The following is a 19,743-nucleotide window of genomic DNA, read 5'->3' on the forward strand; positions in this document are numbered from 1 at the left end:
TTATGAATGATCTCGCTTATAATTAAAGTTCAAAAAAAAAATTGAGAAAGAAGGTAAAAAATTAAATTTTATAGAGTAACGTTAAATAGGAGAGTCAACATGCGGGAATTACAGTTACAAGTGGCGGTTGACATTTCACCTTTCTGTATCCTTCTTCCCCTCTTTTTTTTTTTTTTTTTTTTTTTGGTCAATATCTTTCTTCCTTTTTAATTTATATTTTTTCTGTGGCTTTTGTAATTTTGTTTTATATAATTTTATTGTTACAGATAATACAAAACAACAGGTTTGCTGTTGTATGAACGATTTTATCCCGAAAATAAAACCCATATAAAATTATAAATATTCTGCACATAAGACGGGCTTATAATTTCTGGTGGGGTCTATTGGAGATTTTGTGCCTTCTTGATTGATTGATTAGGGTTTTGGTTTTTGGGGTATTTTTGCAGAGACGTGTTGCAGTTGAAGCAGAAAGGAAAGCACTTTTGGGTCTCAGGATTGAGCTTTTGGAATTTCTGGTGATCTCTCAGAATCTCAGTTTGCAAAAGCACTTGAATTTGGGGACTTTAGCCAAATGGGGTTTCAAATTTGCTGCTTCCAACTACTGGTTCTGGTAAATTTTTGCTGCTTTTCTTTTATACCATGAGAAATGAAGCTTAAAAGTTATGCTTTTTTGCATGCAACCCTTTTGCTAGCTGCAAAGATTGATGCTTTTTTTTAACTCTCAGCTTAAATTTGTGTTTTGGATTGAATTCTGTGATTGTGATTGATATTATGATTTCAGATGGCGTTTTGTATATGTACATTTCAATTTCGATGAGCTCTTGAGTTCCGAATTCCTAAAGTTTTCAATTGTTATGCTTATTTGGATTCGATTTGTTATTCGGTGATTTAGTTGCAATTCTGTTTAGGGAGAGCTTACAATGATGATCCTGTCATCATGAGAGGGCTCGGGTGGTGTAGTTGCCGATGGGCACTCCCGACAACAAACTATCCGAGTTAGTTGACATATTCAAGTCTTGGATCCCCAGGAGGTCCGAGCCGCCCAATGTGTCCAGGGACTTTTGGATGCCTGATCAAAGCTGTAGGGTATGTTATGACTGTGACTCCCAGTTCACAATATTTAACCGAAGGCATCATTGTCGACTTTGTGGCCGAGTTTTCTGTGCTAAGTGTACTGCAAACTCTATTCCTGCGGCGTCTGATGAGCCAAGGGCTGGAAGAGAAGATTGGGAGCGGATTAGGGTCTGTTATTATTGCTTCAAGCAATGGGAGCAAGGGGTAGTGGCACCCAATAATGGGGCCGGCCCTGCAGCCAGCCCTGGTCTCAGTCCATCACCATCTGCGACAAGTTTGGCAAGCACCAAGTCCAGCTGCACCTGCCACAGCAGCAGCAGCACTATTGGTTCTACCCCTTATTCGACCGGACCTTACCAGCACGTGCCATATAGTTCTGGTCGTAGCCCTAGTCAATCATCTTCCCAAATTGATTCAGTTCCGGTACAGCAAGACAATGTGACATCGCAGACGAGCATTAGTTCTGATGTAGCCATGGCCGAGCCCTCTCTAAATCAATATGGCTTTTGCGTGAACAGGTATCTCCTGCTATCACTGAATACCTTTTCCTTGTACTTCACAAATTCATTAGTTTCAAATAAGTTTTCAAGTGTCCGTGTAAGGTCTTTGTTTATGTCTGAATAAAGAATACCAATCATGGATTGGAAAGTGAATAGAGTTTCTGTTTTCGTGAAATATCTTTCCAGTCATTCTGTCTTCATTTAATGTTAATGTGGCCTGCGAGTATGCGATACATGTATGTGTCAGGTCATATAAATGAATTTTACGTTTAAGTTTCTAACCATGATTATTCATTCTCGTCCTCATATCTCATATCCTTATATTTGGCTCTTTATAAGGTAATCCATTGCTTGTTTTTACTTTTTACTTATCGTCTGATACCAGGAGTGATGATGAGGATGATGACTATGGAGTTTATCGTTTAGATTCAGAACCAAGTCATCTCTCTCATGGCAATGACTATTATGGTGCAGTCACGATCGAGGAATTTGCTAGCGTCTATGGACCCCATAATGTGCATCTTGATGGAGATAACACAAGTTCCTTATTACCTGGGAGTTTTGATACACAGGATGCAGTAGGAATTCATAAAATTGAGGAAGAACCATACGAACACGATAATGGTGATCAATGTGGAACTTCTCCATATGACCTGCAAAGCACTAATACAGAACCTGTAGATTTTGAGAACAATGGGCTACTTTGGCTCCCTCCGGAGCCCGAGGACGAAGAAGATGAGAGAGAAGCTGTCTTGTTTGATGACGACGATTATGATGGTGGTGGTTCTGGTGGTGGTGCAGGGGAGTGGGGTTACCTGGGTTCTTCAAATAGCTTTGGTAATGGGGAGTGTCGTACGAGGGAGAAGTCAATTGAGGAGCACAGGAAGGCGATGAAGAATGTTGTGGAAGGTCATTTTAGAGCTTTAGTATCTCAGCTTTTGCAGGTTGAAAATCTACCACTGGGTGATGAAGGCAACAATGAGAGCTGGTTGGACATAATTACTTCATTGTCGTGGGAAGCTGCCACACTTCTCAAGCCAGATACGAGCAAGGGTGGAGGAATGGACCCTGGGGGATATGTGAAGGTTAAATGCATAGCTTGTGGGCGTCGAACTGATAGGTAAATCTTTTTGATCTAAAGTTTATTCTTTCACCATTTTGAGCAGTGTGAGGCATATTCCTGCGCAGTATTATTTCAGTACACCAAATTTATAATGGTTCCTAAACTTTTATATTATATCTATGTCCTGTTACATGCGAAAGTTATGCAATCCATTAGTTGTTGACGGGTTTTCATTTCATTTTGTTCAGTACGGTGGTTAAAGGAGTTGTTTGTAAGAAAAATGTGGCTCATCGGCGAATGACATCAAAAATAGAAAAACCGCGCTTTTTAATCCTTGGAGGAGCTTTGGAATATCAGCGTGTTTCAAACCTCTTGTCAAGTTTCGATACTTTGTTGCAGCAGGTTCTTTTTACCTTTTCCGTTTATTTGTGTTGTACGTTAAAACTTTGAATTTGTAGGATTTTGATTAGCGATCAAACCCTGCATATGTTTTCTATCACACACTTATCTTTCCTATTCATTTAGTAATCTTGTATGTTTCTCCTTCTGATGGAATATCCCTTTTTTAGGAAATGGATCATCTGAAGATGGCAGTTGCAAAGATAGATTCACATCACCCAAATGTTCTTTTGGTGGAGAAGTCTGTATCTCGGTATGCTCAAGATTACCTTCTTGCGAAAGACATCTCACTTGTTTTGAATATTAAGAGGCCACTTTTGGAGCGAATAGCCCGCTGCACTGGGGCACAAATAGTCCCTTCAATAGATCATCTCACATCACCAAAACTAGGGTTTTGTGACATGTTCCATGTGGAGAAGTTTCTTGAAGTGCATGGCAGTGCTGGGCAAGGTGGGAAGAAATTGACAAAGACTCTGATGTTCTTCGAAGGTTGCCCGAAGCCCTTGGGTGTTACTGTAAGTCCCGAATATATACACAGACTTTGTTGGGCATTAACTGGCACATTTTGGTGTCTTGTCAAATTTGCAGGCTAGGACCTATTGTTATTTGTATTGTCACTTGTTAACACAGTGAAAGAACAAAAGAAAATAGCAAAGATAATGGAATTGTAATCAGGTTACCAGACTGCCGATCAAGGATATCTTAATTCAGAGTTCTTCTTAGCTTTGACTGGTGGATTGGGAGCATTTGCATGACTGTTTTACCATTTTAACATTAACTATTTTAGTAATTCCTTTTACTATGTTTTTTGTTTACCAAAAAGTCAGAAGTTTTAAGATGGATTGAATTTGTTTCAGGTATTGCTCTATGGTGCCAATGGGGATGAGTTAAAGAAGGTGAAACATGTTGTCCAATATGGAGTTTTTGCCGCTTATCACTTGGCTCTGGAGACTTCATTTCTAGCTGATGAAGGTGCTTCACTTCCGGAACTTACGTTGAAGTCTGAGATTACTGTTGCATTACCCGATAAACCATCAAGTATTGACAGGTCTATTTCCACCATACCTGGTTTTAGTGTCCCACCGGCTGGCAAGCCTCAGGGTCCCGATGCTAGCAGGGAACTACAGAAATCTAATCAAGGGTTAATTTCAGATAACAATTCATCTACCACTAGTGGCCCCATTTTGAACATGCAAGGTGCCGATTCAATTTGCTCATCTAAAGCTTGTTCTCAAGCTTTTCTCATAGAACATGCTTTGAGCTCTAGATCTCCCTTTACTTCCTTGTCTCCACCAGAAGAGGATATCACAGAATGTTACCGTAAAGAGCTCCCCTCAATATGTGCCTCTGAAAATAAAATTGATGCAGGTTCTAAAGATTCTTGCCTGGACAATCCAGCTCAGGCTGGGGAAGCTTTGCTCAACAGTAGTTTGATCTCTAATTCTCTTGCCACCTCAGAGTCATTAGGACATGGTGGCGGTGCTTTAGCTGCAAATCATGGTGAGACTCCAGAGTTGACATCCATAAAACATCATAGTGATTATCAGAATGAGGAGGTAGGATCTTCAAAGGAAGAGTTTCCACCCTCACCTTCTGACCACCAAAGCATTTTGGTTTCCCTGTCAACACGTTGTGTGTGGAAGGGAACTGTGTGTGAACGGTCCCATCTGTTTCGAATCAAATACTACGGAAGTTTTGATAAGCCTTTGGGGAGGTTCTTACGAGATCATCTGTTTGATCAGGTATTTTTCATTTTCAATCATTACCTTTTGTTTTTGCTAATTTTGTGGACATATTTTTCATAAGCAATTTCATAAGATGAAGTTGTGTCATAATTCTCTATCAGAATTACCTTTGTCGTTCATGTGGGATGCCATCAGAAGCGCATGTTCATTGTTATACTCATAGACAAGGGAGCCTTACAATTTCTGTTAAGAAGCTCCCAGAGATTTTGCTACCTGGGGAAAGGGAAGGCAAAATTTGGATGTGGCACAGATGCTTGAAATGTCCTCGAGCCAATGGCTTCCCTCCTGCAACTCGAAGAGTAGTCATGTCCGATGCTGCTTGGGGTTTATCGTTTGGGAAGTTTTTAGAGTTAAGCTTTTCAAATCATGCAGCTGCGAACAGAGTTGCAACTTGTGGTCATTCCCTTCACAGAGATTGTCTTCGGTTTTATGGGTATGCATTTTCACTTATGACCCGCTAACTTTTGCACCATCCTCAGTTTACCTTCTTTCTTGTTTTTTAATTTCAGAGAAAAGTCTATGCCGTTTTATCACTATGTTTTTATCTTATGCTGTTGTTCTTACATGTACAGTTTTGGAAGAATGGTTGCTTGCTTCCGCTATGCCTCCATTCATGTTCATTCTGTTTATCTTCCTCCACAAAAACTCGAATTTAACTATGATAATCAGGAATGGATACAAAAAGAAGTGGAGGAGGTAAGTTTATTATCTTTTATTTTTAATCTTAGTTAATGTAGCAAATGATTCTAAATTTATCAATGCTTATGAGATTATTGATCTTGTTTTACTAGGTGGGTCATCGGGCAGAGCTTCTCTTTACTGAATTGCACAATGCTCTTAATCAGATTTTGGAGACGAGACCAATTTCAGGGACACCGGATGGTGGGAAGAAAGCACCTGAATCAAGTCATCAAATTGTAGAACTTGAAGAGATGCTTCAAAAGGAAAGAGAAGACTTTGAGGTAGTTTATGTGTATCACACCACCTTTCTACATGCATTGTTTATTTTATTTTTCATTTGTTGGAGAGGGAAGTTACATATTTTAATCCTTTGGTATCTCAATCGTGACATGACATTGTTTAGGAATCATTACAAAAAGCGATGCATAGGGAGGTGAAGTGTGGCCAGCCTGCAGTTGATATTCTCGAGATCAATAGATTAAGGAGGCAGTTGCTCTTTCATTCTTACATTTGGGATCAACGCCTAATTCAGGCTGCCAGTTTAAGTAAAAATAGTTTCCAGGAAGGCTTGAGAAGTTCCCTTCCAAAACTCAAGGAGAAACCTATCAGTTCTATGGAGAAGCTTGTCGAGACAAATATAAACTCCAAGCCAGGTAAAGGATTTAGTAGTTGTGATTCCTCTCTTCGGGAAACAAAGCCAGATGTAAGTATTTATCAAGGAGGAGATGTTGGCGGCTTTAGCCAGCCTGAAGGGGAGCAGAAGAACAATGAAATCGTTCAGAACCCGAATCATAGTAACGAGGCAAAAATTTCCACACGGTCCTCTGAAAATGCCATGGATAAATCTGATCCATTGGAGTCTGGCCTAAGTGTACGAAGGGCCCTCTCAGAAGGGAATGAGAGTCTAGTAGTGGCAAATTTATCTGATACCCTTGATGCGGCTTGGACTGGTGAAAGTCACCCAACTAGTATGATTCCTAAAGAGAATGGCTACTCTAAACCTGATTCAACCTTGGTAAATTCTCCGACTGTGATGAGAAAAGTTGCATCGAATTCAGATCTGCAAAATTGTGCTGTTGACCAAGCTGGGGTACAGACAACTGCTTCAACTCATTCTCTTAGCTCTACATCATCTCTCAAGGTATTTGACAAAAGTTATTCACTGAATGCACAAAAGATCAATATTGGTGAATACAATCCCGTCAATGTTCCAATGTTCCGCGAATCGGAAAGGCAAAGTGGTGCCAGGCTGTTACTGCCAATTGGTATTAATGACACTGTCATCCCTGTTTTTGACGATGAACCCACTAGTGTTATTGCCTATGCACTTGTCTCGCCAGATTATCATGTGCAGATTTCTGAGTCTGAGAGACCAAGAGATGCTATGGATGGTTCAGTCTCAGTACCTCTTTTTGATTCCGCAAATCTTCTCTCACTTAGCTCTTTTGATGAGTCGTTTTCTGAGACCTACAGAAATATTGGTTCTTCTGATGAGAGCATGTCATCTGTGTCACGGTCGCGGAGCTCTCAAGCTTTGGACTCACTTTTGTCAAAGGACGTTCATGCTAGAGTTTCTTTTACATATGATGGCCCCCTTGGTAAAGTGAAGTATACTGTGACTTGTTACTACGCAACGCAGTTTGAGGCTTTAAGGAGGACGTGTTGCCCTTCTGAAAGAGATTTCGTGCGATCTCTCAGCCGCTGTAAGAAGTGGGGCGCCCAGGGTGGCAAGAGCAACGTTTTCTTTGCAAAAACCTTGGATGATCGATTTATCATCAAACAAGTTACAAAGACAGAGCTGGAATCATTTATCAAGTTTGCACCATCTTATTTCAAGTATTTGTCCGAGTCAATCAGTACTCGAAGCCCGACTTGCCTGGCAAAGATCCTGGGTATTTATCAGGTATTCTTCGTTTCTCTTGCTCTCACTAAAATGCTTAACGTTTTTCTTTAGTGGCCTGATATACAACTTTTCACTTAAGTCTGACCCAATTTTTCGTTTCTCTTTTGTCTTGAAGGTTTCGTCAAAGCATGGTAAAGCAGGGAAAGAGTCCAAAATGGATGTTTTAGTAATGGAGAATTTATTATTTAGACGGAATGTCACGCGGCTTTATGATCTGAAAGGATCTTCTCGATCACGTTATAATCCAGATACAAGTGGGAGCAATAAAGTTCTACTCGACCAGAATCTGATTGAAGCAATGCCGACTTCTCCAATTTTTGTGGGGAGCAAGGCAAAGCGGCGACTAGAGAGAGCTGTCTGGAATGATACTGCGTTCCTTGCTGTAAGTTCGATTTTAACTCCCTGTTGCCGCATTAATGTTTCCTCAGTAACCCCATTGTTTTTCCAATCGGAAAATGCTCTGTGCACAAAGATTTTAACAAATACTATTCTCCGAATTGACGTGATTTCTTGAATGGCATGACACATATACTACCCCACGCCACCCAATGCAGTGTGCAGAGAAGAATGCATGTATTCTTTTCATCGGCGCCTCCCTCCAAATCCTGTGATTGTTTTCGAGGCGTAGTGATTAGATTTTGGTGTTTGATTGCCCTGGCATCCGTTGTTTGCTAACATCTTGTCATCTATTTTGCCACAGTCGATTGATGTCATGGACTACTCGTTACTGGTCGGTGTGGACGAGGAAAAGGATGAGCTGGTTGTGGGGATCATTGATTTTATGAGACAGTACACATGGGACAAGCACCTTGAAACTTGGGTGAAGACCTCCGGGATTCTCGGTGGACCCAAGAACACGTCTCCAACCGTGATTTCACCCCAGCAATACAAGAAACGATTCAGGAAAGCTATGACAACCTACTTCCTCATGGTGCCCGATCAGTGGTCTCCCCTAATGATCGTTCCGAGCGGGTCGCAATCTGACCTTGGTGAAGAAACTGCGCAAGATCCGAGCTGAATTAATGTCTTCTAGCCTGTATATATGTGAAAATAATCCTTACAACTTTTACTTGTATATTTGAAGATGTGAGCTCAGTAGAATAATGTCCAATGCAAAGCTACAAAGCAGCAAGCCTCTCCCTTTTTTCACATTTTCTTTATTCATAAGAGGTAAATAGCGTTTCGATTATTACCTAAGTGAAAATTAGTTTTTTTCCAGATTATTCTATTGGAAAAATAAATCCTTAAACTATTAAAGTTAGTTTCAAAGCTGTTACATCCAACGGTCCGTCAAATGATGCGACTTGCACTTTAAAAGAACTACTGTCATCTTCTCGCCCATAAAACTTGCTTATAGGCTTTGAATTTAGTTGTCAATATATATATATATATTTTTTTTTTTAACAAACGATATTATCTACATTAAGGGAAAAAGGAGTACGCTAAGCCTCACAATAAACTAGCAATTGGTTCAAATTCGCTTTTAGCGAAAATCGAACCTAAGTTACCTCTCTAGACTTTTTATTTTGGGGAAAACAAATCTTTAAACTCCTTATAAACTGCCAATTTACACTCACAAGTATCGCCTACAAGTCGCATAACTTAAGTTGACTGGAAATTGGGTAAAACCACATTGAATTTTTATAGTCGGATGGAAATGGGCAGTTTAATAAATTTATGGACTATATTTCCAAAAATAACAAAAGGTTAGGAGCTTATTTGCACTTGAATAATAATCCAACCACTAATTCGACATAATTACTCGTTTATAGTTTATACAGTCAAACTAACAAGTAACATTTATTTCACAGTTGCAAATAGCACATATTCTGATACAGATTATGACCGTTTTCAAAATACAAATTGTGCTTCATTGAACCAAAACTTGGAAATTGAAATCGAACAAAAACAGCTCATGAGCAGTTCTACACAAAACCTATAAGACTGCCCACCGGCGCTTTATACGTTACAAAAAATGATACATATTTTCGTCGTATCGTAAAACTGGTTCAACATTGCAGGATTTCTCTTCTCTACGAAAAAATAACCTTTAAATCGCGCGGCTAAAAGAACAATTTAGATGGTGCACACTAAAGGAGATTATCAAGTTGTGCATGTAGTTCTTGTATGGAAGGCATGTGTATGATGCCTTGTACCTCTTCCGCTGAATACTCGTCCTTCAGCAGGGTCTGTACACGAACATGTGCTTCGACAATATTTGTCCTGCAGAAAAAAAGGAGAAAAGAAGAAGGCTTGTCAGGACCAAGTTAGGAAAGGAAGATAAACTGATCCGTCAGCAAGTGAAAATACCAGCTTAATCTGTCGAGGACCTTAAATTTTCACATTGTACGAGTGAATTCTGTACTTACTTTATAGCTTTGAATAGTATAGTTCGTGTTGATGGGTTCTGCAAATAAAGCTTCATTTTCGTCATTACCATTGGCAACTCTTGCTGAATTGCAGCAGCTACCTGTTCCAGAGTACATTATGAGACTTAGCTGTTGTTATCAAATATGTAGACCGCAAAACAAGAACCCTAGCAGTCAAATTTATGATGGCCCTCCCTAACACGGCTCTCCACTGCAGTCAAAGAAAATGAGCAATTATGCATACCTTTTGAACAAGTTCGGCCACCTTATCCGGGGTTGCAAAAGCTTGATCTTTTATTGGTTTGGACATAACCGACTCTACCTTTTGATTCTGACTACCTTTCACAGCTGTGACCTAAACACAACCAAAACCTTTTAGACATGAACGAACTTTTGAAATACAGATGTAGAAAAACATGAGAAATCATATCTAAATGTGAACAAACTTAGTAAACGCAGGATGCCTAATGACATTGTGGATTTAAGTTATAACAAACAGTCGAGCACTCAGTTATGGATCCATCAATCCATCCAGGTACCTCAACAACATGCCATAGGAATCTACGGATAAAGATTGTGTTAGCATTTTTGAATGATATGGGTTTTAAGCTGTAACAAGCACTCAGATATGAGTTTATGAAGATGTAAAGTTAGAAAAGTTTCCAACGTATCTGCAAGTATATGAGCTATTCACATGTCTAATGTGGATTTCGGCAATGTATTTTAATGTTCTGTTTGATTTTTAGTTGTATACTTGTATCTATGCTGGTCTCTCATTTGCTCCATGTTGCAAATCCATATTACTAAAGGGGGGAATGACAAACACAAACCTTGGTAATAAATGAAAGCATAGGATCCACAACTAGCTTCGTCACAGACATAATGAACTCCTCACCAGTGGTTTTCAGGCTTTTCTCCAATTCCTGCAAGTACATTACATGAATGGATTACCGACAAATTATTTCGAATAATACAATGAAGAATCTCCAGAAAATGAACCAAAGTGAAAAGTATAAACGAAAGCTTGCTCTGCAATCCTATCTAATGGAGAAAAGGGAGGCAAACGGGGTTAGCAGAGAAACACACCGAGGTGAAAGAATAAGCGGAAAATAAAATGATCCAAAGCAGCTTAAGGCCACTTAATGATTAAAGTTATGCTCTAAAAGTAAACTAAGAAACCATTGATTGACAAACCTTTTTGGCATCTATTTGACTTTCTAAAACTCGGGGAGATAGTGTTCTTGCTAGTGAAGTTGACCTGGACCAATCAGATAGAGAGGCTTGACCTCTAAGAATTCGTCTTAGATGCTCCTGCCAGAAGATTAAAAAATATTAAGATTTTCATTCCATCAAAATTCAGGCATTTAATTAAATTTTAATACTTATTGCCCGAAACAAAACAACATTCTAGACATCTTCGTCAATGAAATACCGTCCATACTAGAGAACTGACTTAATTGAAAAGAAAACAAAAATTGGCTTTATTTCAAAATTCAAAATTTCCACGTATTGTAATCAAAATAATGACAAATTGTTGCATCATTCCAGTAAAGACCGAGAGGATATATCAAACATTAATAGAACTTTACTGAACACTATATAATACATTGAATAGGAGAACTTTAGAGTTAGAAAACTAACCAGCAAGTGCGAGAAATCAAGTTCCTTATGTGTGACAGAAAACTCAATATCGAAAGGCGCAATCTGGGAAGACAAAATAGATGCATTAACAAGTCATTTTTAAAGAACAATTACCCATGATATATACATCAAGAAAGAAGGAAAATCACCTGCTCCCTTAAGATAAGAAGATGCTTTAAGAGGAAAAGCTGACCGTCCATTGGGGATGATCTCTTTGTGATGAGTTTGCCCGCTTTCTGGCAGATAAAAGAAACAACAATCAAGATAGCACCAGAAAAGTATGTCACCATATTAAGCCCATGCTAAACAAATCCCATCATGTTAATAAACAGGGATAATATGACAGTAGAGGTAACACAAAAAAAATTAAGTGGAATTATGCACACAGAAATTCAAAATGCACTGCATAAGACAGTACATATTCAGTAGCTCACCTGGATAGATTCTGAACAAACTTCAACTACTTCCTGTATACCAAAAAAATAATTGTTTAACAAATTTATATGAAGGGCATTTATTCAAGACAAGTTTGAATGCTGTGCAAAGACTTAAATACCTGTGCTAAACCAGTAAAAACTTCTGGTTCTAAACAGCGATACAACTTTGAAAGGCAAGATATCGTTTTCTCTAGAGGTGGATACCATGTTTTAAAAACAAGGTTTTCATCAGCCTGTGTTTGACAAAGGATAAAGATAAGGAAAGATGAGAAAATCAATCCATATCTATATATAACAATCGGAGGTAAGGACATTAAATCAACCAGAAATGATGCAGAACTGGAGCCAACAGTAGTGTAACCACTTGCACCAACTACCATAAAAGATATATTCAATCGTGCATGAGTAATCCGAAATTACCAGCTTGGAAACCAGTTGCACCAACTACCATAAAAGATATATTAAATTGTGCATGAGTAATCTGAAATTACCAGCTTAGAAACATGTTACAAGGGCAAAGGCATACTAGTGTCCCTAGAGGTAGACTGCAAAATTAAAGGATATATTTGATACAAGAAGTGATCAATAAGTTCTAAGGTCACTAAATGTCACCTTAGGTCCTATGTTCCATTATCACCTCCCAAATATCACTTACAAAAAAAAAAAAAAAAAAGACACAGTTTGTTTCTGGGTTGTGGATATTCCATTAAGTGAACAATCAATCTCACCAGACTGAATGAATAATTCATCAAGGGCATGAAACACAATAGAAAATTAAAATTATTAAACCATGTGTGGATGTCCTATATGCCTATATGCATCAGGCAACGTAAACAAAAATTTATCTCAGAAATCCATAAAAGTTAAAAAAGGAAATGGGAAAAAAGTTACAGAAGTAGTTTCAAGTTGATCTGCCGCTGATCCTTCCAGCTTTGCAGGGTAATCCAAGTCTTCATCCAGAGGAAAATAATTTGCTATCTGGAAAAAAAGAAAGAGAGATTTTAAGAAATTTAAAAAGGAAAAGTGGTAGCTAGTCAAGAAAACAAGATTAACTGGAAAATTAAGAAACAAAGGTAACAACTCAACAAACAATGAGAACTCTCAGGAATAGAAGTCACCTCATCACGAATATGTGTTCGAGCACGGAAAGTTAACCGCTCATGAACATCGGCAAGAATTCTCTCTAATGTAGGACGTAGACCAGCTAATGATTCAGTCCTCCGACTTAACTGTTCACCTAGGACTTCAGCTTTCAATATATCAACAAGTTCACAAAGAAAATCAACATTTGTTTCATGAATAAGTTTTGGCCGCAGTGTATCATATAAATATGTAGACCTGCATGAATTATCACCAAAAGGAGGTTATTATATGGTTTAAAGCGTGCATAAACCAATCAACCAGCCAACCTCCATACTACAATGTAACAGCTTAACAAGGAATGAAGTGGAAAGGACCAAACCAATCAAGCTTCATTCGCTTTTGCCACATGTAATTTAAAAGAGATTGCCTAACCCATTATTACATGTCAGCCTCTCAAGAAAGCAGAAAACGAGAGAAAAGAACTGAAAGCAAAAAATATAATGGGACCTACAGAGGATCTATCAATGGAGCCAAACTTGAAACGTCCTCTGCAGAAGATGGAAAAAAATGAACAAAAAGTTGGTGCTCTAGCTGGCAGACCTGCAATAAATAGTGGTTTCAATTACAATGGAAACTTTTCTGTCCTACAACATAAATGTTCACAACGTATGCGGCTCAAATTCATACATGAGAATAAGTTGCATATCACATTACATCAAATATCAAAGATACTGCCCACTATCATTAAAGAGGACAGGGTCAATCACCCCATCCTCACCTTATATTCAATGACAGACAAATCTTTCGCTTGTATTTCTTTTTAAGGAGTCTTTCCTCAATGAACGTCCTTGTAGCATTTATATCTTACCTGCATTAGATATGCACAGCCAGATCTAGTCAGTGATGGCAAGGCCTCTTTCTTCGCGAATTCGGATATTCGTTGATGTACTATACCTCTTACCTGAAAATGCATTAATACGGTAAACAACTAATGATCCTATTCAAAAAAAAAAAAAAAAAATCATCAGCTCACCAACGAAAGTCTCTGTTCACAGTAGAGTTTGTGGCATTCTGTAAGGATCTGAGTATATTCTTTCCTTGATGCTCTGCTTTCAATTTCCTCCAGCACTGGCTTAAGCTGCAAGGACTCTACTTGTTAGACATCAACACAAACAGGTGTGCAGTTAAAAACTAAAAGAACAGAGTTGCACACCCGCATTCAAAAAGTAGGGTAGAACTTAAAATGTTTTCCAGACACATCTTGCCTTCAACTTTTCACACCCTGGCTGGTTAAATGCATTAATCAAATTAATAGCATCATTAATGTTACCTCACTTGCTGCTGCCTTGAAACGGACATATATAACAGATGCTTCTACACCCTCAGAAACAGATGTGTTATTGCCACCACTGCCCCGGATAGCTGCTTGTACCTGATGCAAGACAGTGTCCATAATTCAAAGCCATGTAATATACATTAATGCATATTAAGACAGAAGTCTACTACGATGTGTTAATGGTAATTCAGTTCAATAAGTTAACATTACCTGAGAAGAAGCACCCTTGAGAACTGAAAGTACATGAGAACGAATCATTCCCAAGGCTCGAGACTGTCCAAAACAAGTAAATTATATATTATTGAAGGTCAAATTAATCTTACTGGAAGACAATCTCTGTTCTATACTAATCACCTAATCAACACTCTTGCAAATTATACCTGCAGTTGTCGAAATTTGAGCAGGTAAACACTGGATTCTGCATACTGTGGATTGCTTTCGACGTACCTAAAGTATGCACAAATTGTTTGAAACCAGTAAGTTCTAATCCAATAAATATATCTTTATCAAATGCTTAATGTTTCCTAGTATGAATTACAAACTTCCAAGGATTTTAACTGAATAGTGTCCGAAGCATAGAATTGCACACGGTTACTAACAAAGAAGGTAGCCCACTTACGATATGCACTCATCAAGGCGTTTGAGAAGAGGGAGAAAGTTCTCATGCAGAACATTCATGTTTGGAGAATAAAAATTGGTAGTAATCTGCACACAGATGAAAAATTAAACATGAATTATATATAACATACTAATAGAATGAATATATAAATATATTATGCAAAATTAAACATAAATTATATATAACATACTAATAGAATTATATATAACATACTAATATATTATGCAGTTTGTATTACATACACAATTTGTGCATCATGATATTTTCTCACACATCCGAACGATAAAAAAAAGAAGGTAATATCCTTGGCACAAAGCTTCAAAGTATATTAACTTCAATGTAACACTACAAAGTAATGCCTAATAAGGAGAATTCATACTAAGGAGAAACTGACTCGGGCGGATTTTTTAAAACTTAAAAGGCTTTGGAAAAAGAATCAATTAAATTGTTAGTTCAAAAATAAAAGTTTATCCATGCTGCTATGCATCACCACATATATTTAACAAAACCACAACGTCAGCAAACAAAATATCTCTAGGTAAGGTAGATTCAAACCTTACATTCTCCAATTCATCAAAGTAGTTGAGCTTACTACGGAGTGCTTCCGAAAACTCAATCAGCCGTTGTTTCTCTATTAACTGCAAATGAAAAATGAGGAGGCATCATGTTTTATATAAGTTTCCAGGCCCCCACAACCATGAATTAACCTGACACCAAGGAAGTGGATGAAATAAAAGGGGTAACATTAGAAAGAAAGTCCCACCAGTCTATCGCAAGCATCGTGAAGGGTTCTAGTCTTTGTTGCTACTGCTTGATGCTGGTTCTGTAGTTCATTAAACAACTCTAGGGTTTCATCCACCTGCACAGAACGGAACCAGCTATTTCAAACAAGCACAACAACTTCAAACAAAGATGCTTCAACGATACCGATAGATATATTGCCATTACCTGACCGAGTATGCCATCACATGTCTGAATGCGTTCTGTCAAAGTGTCTACATAGTGTCGATACTTCTCCTCTGTCTAAAATGTGAAAAATTTATGTGCAATGAGCTTAATTTACACTTAATTACAACATAAGTATGCTGCAAGAATCGATTACTAACCTCCGACTTCAATGCTGCTTCAAGATCTGTAAACCATTTGTAAAACTGCAAGTAGAAAAAGCTAATTTCAGTGTGAAAGCCTTTGAATTGTAATAGATAATGGAATGTGATGGCGAAAATGTACCTGATTCGTATTGACAAGAACAGCTTCAATGGCGGCGGAATGTTCCAAGCCAAAAGAGCTGTCCTTGGTGGAGACAGTTAGGCCATTCTGGTGGCCTGTGGTGCCGTCCTGAGCCAAATTGGGTGGGAACGGCCGCTCCGCAATGCAATGCGAGAGCGTTGTAATGGCCGCTTGCTGCTGCTCAGATAACGGAGTTTTCTGCAGAGGAAAGAAAGCAATACATCAAAATTCACATCGAGAGGATCCGATCCGATCCGATCCGATCTGAAGCAAGCTAATTGCAATAAAGCGGAGAAAATTGCACAAAACTCAGATGTAGACGAAAAAGGCGTTGTTTCAATGAAGAATTTTGAATTTATGGCAACGAGGAGGAGAGAGAAGAAGAAGAAGAAGCACCTGTTCCCAGTGAGATGCGAAGTTGTAGCCCTTGGAAATGGCTCCAGATTTCGGAACGCCGGGTTTGCTTGCCGCCATTTCTCAATCCTCTTCAACTCACAACAAAGTCGGTTCATACAACGGTCGCAGTCGCCGTCGCCGTCGCCGTCATCGTCATCCACAATTCGCCTCCTCTCCTCCGCCCTCTTTTCTCTCAGTCGAGTTTTTTCTCAGTCCTTCGCTCCCTCTTCCGACGATAAAGATTTAAACGCAAAGCTCTTATGTTGGGTAGAACAAGACGACGACGTCTTCGGCTTGGAAACAGTTGGTGCGAACTTGCTTTTTTTGTCCGTCTCTTCACTTTTATCCCCGTCATTATTTAACGATTAAATTATTTTACATGTCAGTATATCGTAACTTTAAAATTGAAAAACATGTTTTAATATATATTTTTCATATATTTTATTTTTAATTTGAGCACACACAAATTGTGTGAGAAAATTTTTTATTTTTGTTTTTGAAATAGGAGGAGAGAGGAAGAGAATGATAGAGAATGTGAGAGTAGAAATAGGTTTTTTTTTTTTAATTTATTATTATTTTTTTAATTAGAGATATGTTAGTATTACGTATAGATGTAAGGCTTTGAAAAAAATACAGCAAAATTTGGTTGTGTGAAATTACATTTCTACCCCATATTTCTTATTCATGTTTTTTTTAATTAGATGGTTAAACTGGTAATTTCATAGAGTTTCAGTTGATAATGAATGTTTTATTAATTAGCAGTGTCACATCCCGACCCGGGGAGGACCACTTCCTGGGCCCGACTCCACCGTAACACGATATTGTCCGCTTTGGGCCCCCAGCACACCCTCACGGTTTTGTTTCTAGGAACTCACACGAGAACTTTCCAGTGGGTCACCCATCCTAGGAGTGCTCTCACGCGCTACTCGCTTAACTTCGGAGTTCCCATGGAACCCGAAGCCAGTGAGCTCTCAAAAGGCCTCGTGCAAGGTAGAGATGAGAATATACATATAAGGATCACTTCCTTGGGCGATGTGAGATGTCACAATCTACCCCTCTTAGGGGCCCGACGTCCTCGTCGGCACACATGCGGCCAGGGTTAGGCTCTAATACCAAATTGTCACATCCCAGCCCGAGAGGGACCACTTTCCGGGCCTAACTCCACCGTAGCACGATATTGTCCGCTTTGGGCCCTCAGCACACCCTCATGGTTTTTTTTTCTGGGAACTCACACGAGAACTTCCCAGTGGGTCACTAATCTGGGAGTGTTATCGCGCGCTACTCGTTTAACTTTGGAGTTCCCATGGAACCCGAAGCCAGTGAGCTTCCAAAAGGCCTTGTGCTAGGTAGAGATGAGAATATACATATAAGGATCATTCCCCTGGGCGATGTGGGATGTTACAATCCACCCCCCTTAGCGGCTGACGTCCTCGTCGGCACACACGCGGCCAGGGTTAAGCTCTGATACCAAATTGTCACATCCCGGCCGGGGGCGGATCACTTTCCCGGCCCGCTCCACCACCGTAGCACGATATTGTCCGCTTTGGACTTACCATTCCCCCACGGTTTTGTTTTTGGGAACTCACGAGCAACTTCCCAGTTGGTCACCCATCATGGGAGTGCTCTCGTGCGCTACTCGCTTAACTTCGGAGTTCTCATGGAACCCGAAGCCAGTGAGCTCCCAAAAGGTCTCGTGCTAGGTAGAGATGAGAATATACATATAAGGATCACTCCCCTGGGCGATGTGGGATGTCACAAACAAGCAGAGATTTCAATAGTTATTTATTAAAATATATTAATAATAATAATGTAGGTACATTATTTTTTTGTTAGTTTTTTTTAATTATTATACCTTTATTTTAAAAACATTATTTGAATTTGTTTAAATATTGATCAATGCATAATGTGCAAAGTTTTTTTTTTTTTTTTTTTTTTAACAAACAATATTATCTAAATTGAGGGGGAAGGTGGGTTTAGTCTCGTAATTGACTAGTAATAATATGGTTTAAATTCACTATGGGATGAAACCTAAAACCTCTCATTTATATGTGAAGAGTAATACCATTAAACCATAGTATTAAATGACGCATAGATGCAGAAGTTAAATCTCTTACAGAACGCTAAGGACCTCGATCAAAATATTGAAACAAACAAAGTTTCAATCTAACGGTTAGGTTAAATAGAGATTGGAACCAAAATGACTCTTATATTTAACTCTTGAGATTTAACCAAAAAGAATTTGGAAAGTCCTGTATTTGTAAGCTTTGGGCAAATTGTCCAAAAATTAAATACAAACTGTAGAAAAGAAGTTACAAAGTTTTGCTGGGATCCTTGCAGACCTATTACAAGAGAGAAACCAAAACAATACATGAAAAATGTATTTGTCCTTGACGTCGGTGACACCTTCCGGGGAGATCTGAAACCGCGCTTCAGCTTCGGCCAAACAAGGAGAACTTATCACTTTACAGATGCGCTCTTCGCCGCTTCCTTTCCGGAAAGCAAGCCCGTCGTAAGAAGGAACAAATGATGAGTAACGCTCATTGCTGACGTGAGAATAGTTCCGTTTGGGAGGAAGGTGAAAGCATTTAGTATTACAAACCTTGTGGTGGAAGCATGAGCCATGATGTTACCACCGATAGGCTTAATTTGAGGACCGGCAAAGATTGCAGAACCATCCACTTGTGCAACCACTTGATTTGTGATCACAACGGCCACGCCAAACTGCGTTCACAGTACAGAGGGGAAATCCGGATCAATAACAATGCTAATCTAGGGGGTCCAAGTATGGTGTTGTGATTAGTGATGGTGTAACTATTTTTACCTCATCTGCCAACTTCTGAAGGCTCCGGAGAAACTTTGCAAGATGCATTTGCCGCGCTGAAAGTTCTCCTCTTCCTGAGAAATCTGTTCTGTAGAGGGCTGTCGCACTATCTACTATCATGAGAGCAAACCTATGGAACCAACGTTGTTTAGATAATTAGTCTTACCTAAAAATTTGTACACTTGACGAAACTCTAAACAAGCATATATCTTGGACAAAGACGTTTGCAACAGGTCCTAAGTCATACAACTTACAAATCTCCTTACACGACAAAGAACGGAAAACATATAGTGGTGTCGCACCTTGTTTCTACCATCATGGAAGCTGCTTCGAGCAAGAGCCTTGATTGGTGATCCGTGTTATAAGCTCTAGCATACGCCACATTCTCCAAGATATCAACACCATTGAGTCCAAATAATTGAATTTTTCTTTAAGTATTTTTTTTT

The 19,743-nt window shown here is 39.0% G+C and overlaps 2 protein-coding genes across 2 annotated transcripts; one reads left to right on the plus strand and one right to left on the minus strand.

Annotated features, from left to right (window-relative positions):
- The first annotated feature begins 268 nt into the window (after nucleotides 1-268).
- Nucleotides 269-8,583, plus strand: LOC137746935 (1-phosphatidylinositol-3-phosphate 5-kinase FAB1A). Its single transcript, XM_068486944.1, has 12 exons — nucleotides 269-610; nucleotides 909-1,592; nucleotides 1,960-2,694; nucleotides 2,886-3,039; nucleotides 3,207-3,551; nucleotides 3,894-4,778; nucleotides 4,883-5,214; nucleotides 5,354-5,477; nucleotides 5,573-5,743; nucleotides 5,866-7,365; nucleotides 7,481-7,747; nucleotides 8,066-8,583. Exons 2-12 carry the CDS (start codon nucleotides 967-969, stop codon nucleotides 8,381-8,383), a joined length of 5,457 nt encoding a protein of 1,818 aa, XP_068343045.1. The 5' UTR covers nucleotides 269-610; nucleotides 909-966; the 3' UTR covers nucleotides 8,384-8,583.
- Nucleotides 8,584-9,183: 600 nt separating this feature from the next.
- Nucleotides 9,184-16,707, minus strand: LOC137747363 (conserved oligomeric Golgi complex subunit 3-like). The gene is made up of 24 exons (XM_068487461.1): nucleotides 16,477-16,707; nucleotides 16,081-16,278; nucleotides 15,957-16,001; nucleotides 15,799-15,873; nucleotides 15,614-15,709; nucleotides 15,411-15,488; nucleotides 14,851-14,936; nucleotides 14,612-14,678; nucleotides 14,442-14,504; nucleotides 14,226-14,327; nucleotides 13,929-14,033; nucleotides 13,764-13,856; nucleotides 13,407-13,495; nucleotides 12,931-13,150; nucleotides 12,704-12,790; nucleotides 11,932-12,045; nucleotides 11,810-11,842; nucleotides 11,525-11,611; nucleotides 11,376-11,438; nucleotides 10,929-11,045; nucleotides 10,565-10,657; nucleotides 9,979-10,089; nucleotides 9,735-9,835; nucleotides 9,184-9,588 (listed from the first exon to the last, which is right to left on the minus strand). The coding sequence occupies exons 1-24, from the start codon at nucleotides 16,552-16,554 to the stop codon at nucleotides 9,456-9,458; spliced, it is 2,334 nt and encodes a 777-aa protein (XP_068343562.1). The 5' UTR covers nucleotides 16,555-16,707; the 3' UTR covers nucleotides 9,184-9,455.
- Nucleotides 16,708-19,743: the final 3,036 nt, after the last annotated feature.

Source organism: Pyrus communis, chromosome 10, assembly GCF_963583255.1.
Source record: "Pyrus communis chromosome 10, drPyrComm1.1, whole genome shotgun sequence".
Lineage (NCBI taxonomy): Eukaryota > Viridiplantae > Streptophyta > Magnoliopsida > Rosales > Rosaceae > Pyrus > Pyrus communis.

Bases quoted from the DNA above. Each gene is read 5' to 3' on its own strand.
- LOC137746935 (XM_068486944.1), top strand. From the start codon at position 967: ATGGGCACTCCCGACAACAAACTATCCGAGTTAGTTGACATATTCAAG. The intron at 5,744-5,865 runs GTAGTTTATGTG...GACATTGTTTAG, and splicing joins AGGAAAGAGAAGACTTTGAG to GAATCATTACAAAAAGCGAT. The intron at 7,748-8,065 runs GTAAGTTCGATT...ATTTTGCCACAG, and splicing joins ATGATACTGCGTTCCTTGCT to TCGATTGATGTCATGGACTA.
- LOC137747363 (XM_068487461.1), bottom strand. From the start codon at position 16,554: ATGGCGGCAAGCAAACCCGGCGTTCCGAAATCTGGAGCCATTTCCAAG. The intron at 11,612-11,809 runs GTGAGCTACTGA...TTTATCTGCCAG, and splicing joins TTTGTTCAGAATCTATCCAG to AAAGCGGGCAAACTCATCAC. The intron at 9,589-9,734 runs GTAAGTACAGAA...TTTTTTCTGCAG, and splicing joins ATACTATTCAAAGCTATAAA to GACAAATATTGTCGAAGCAC.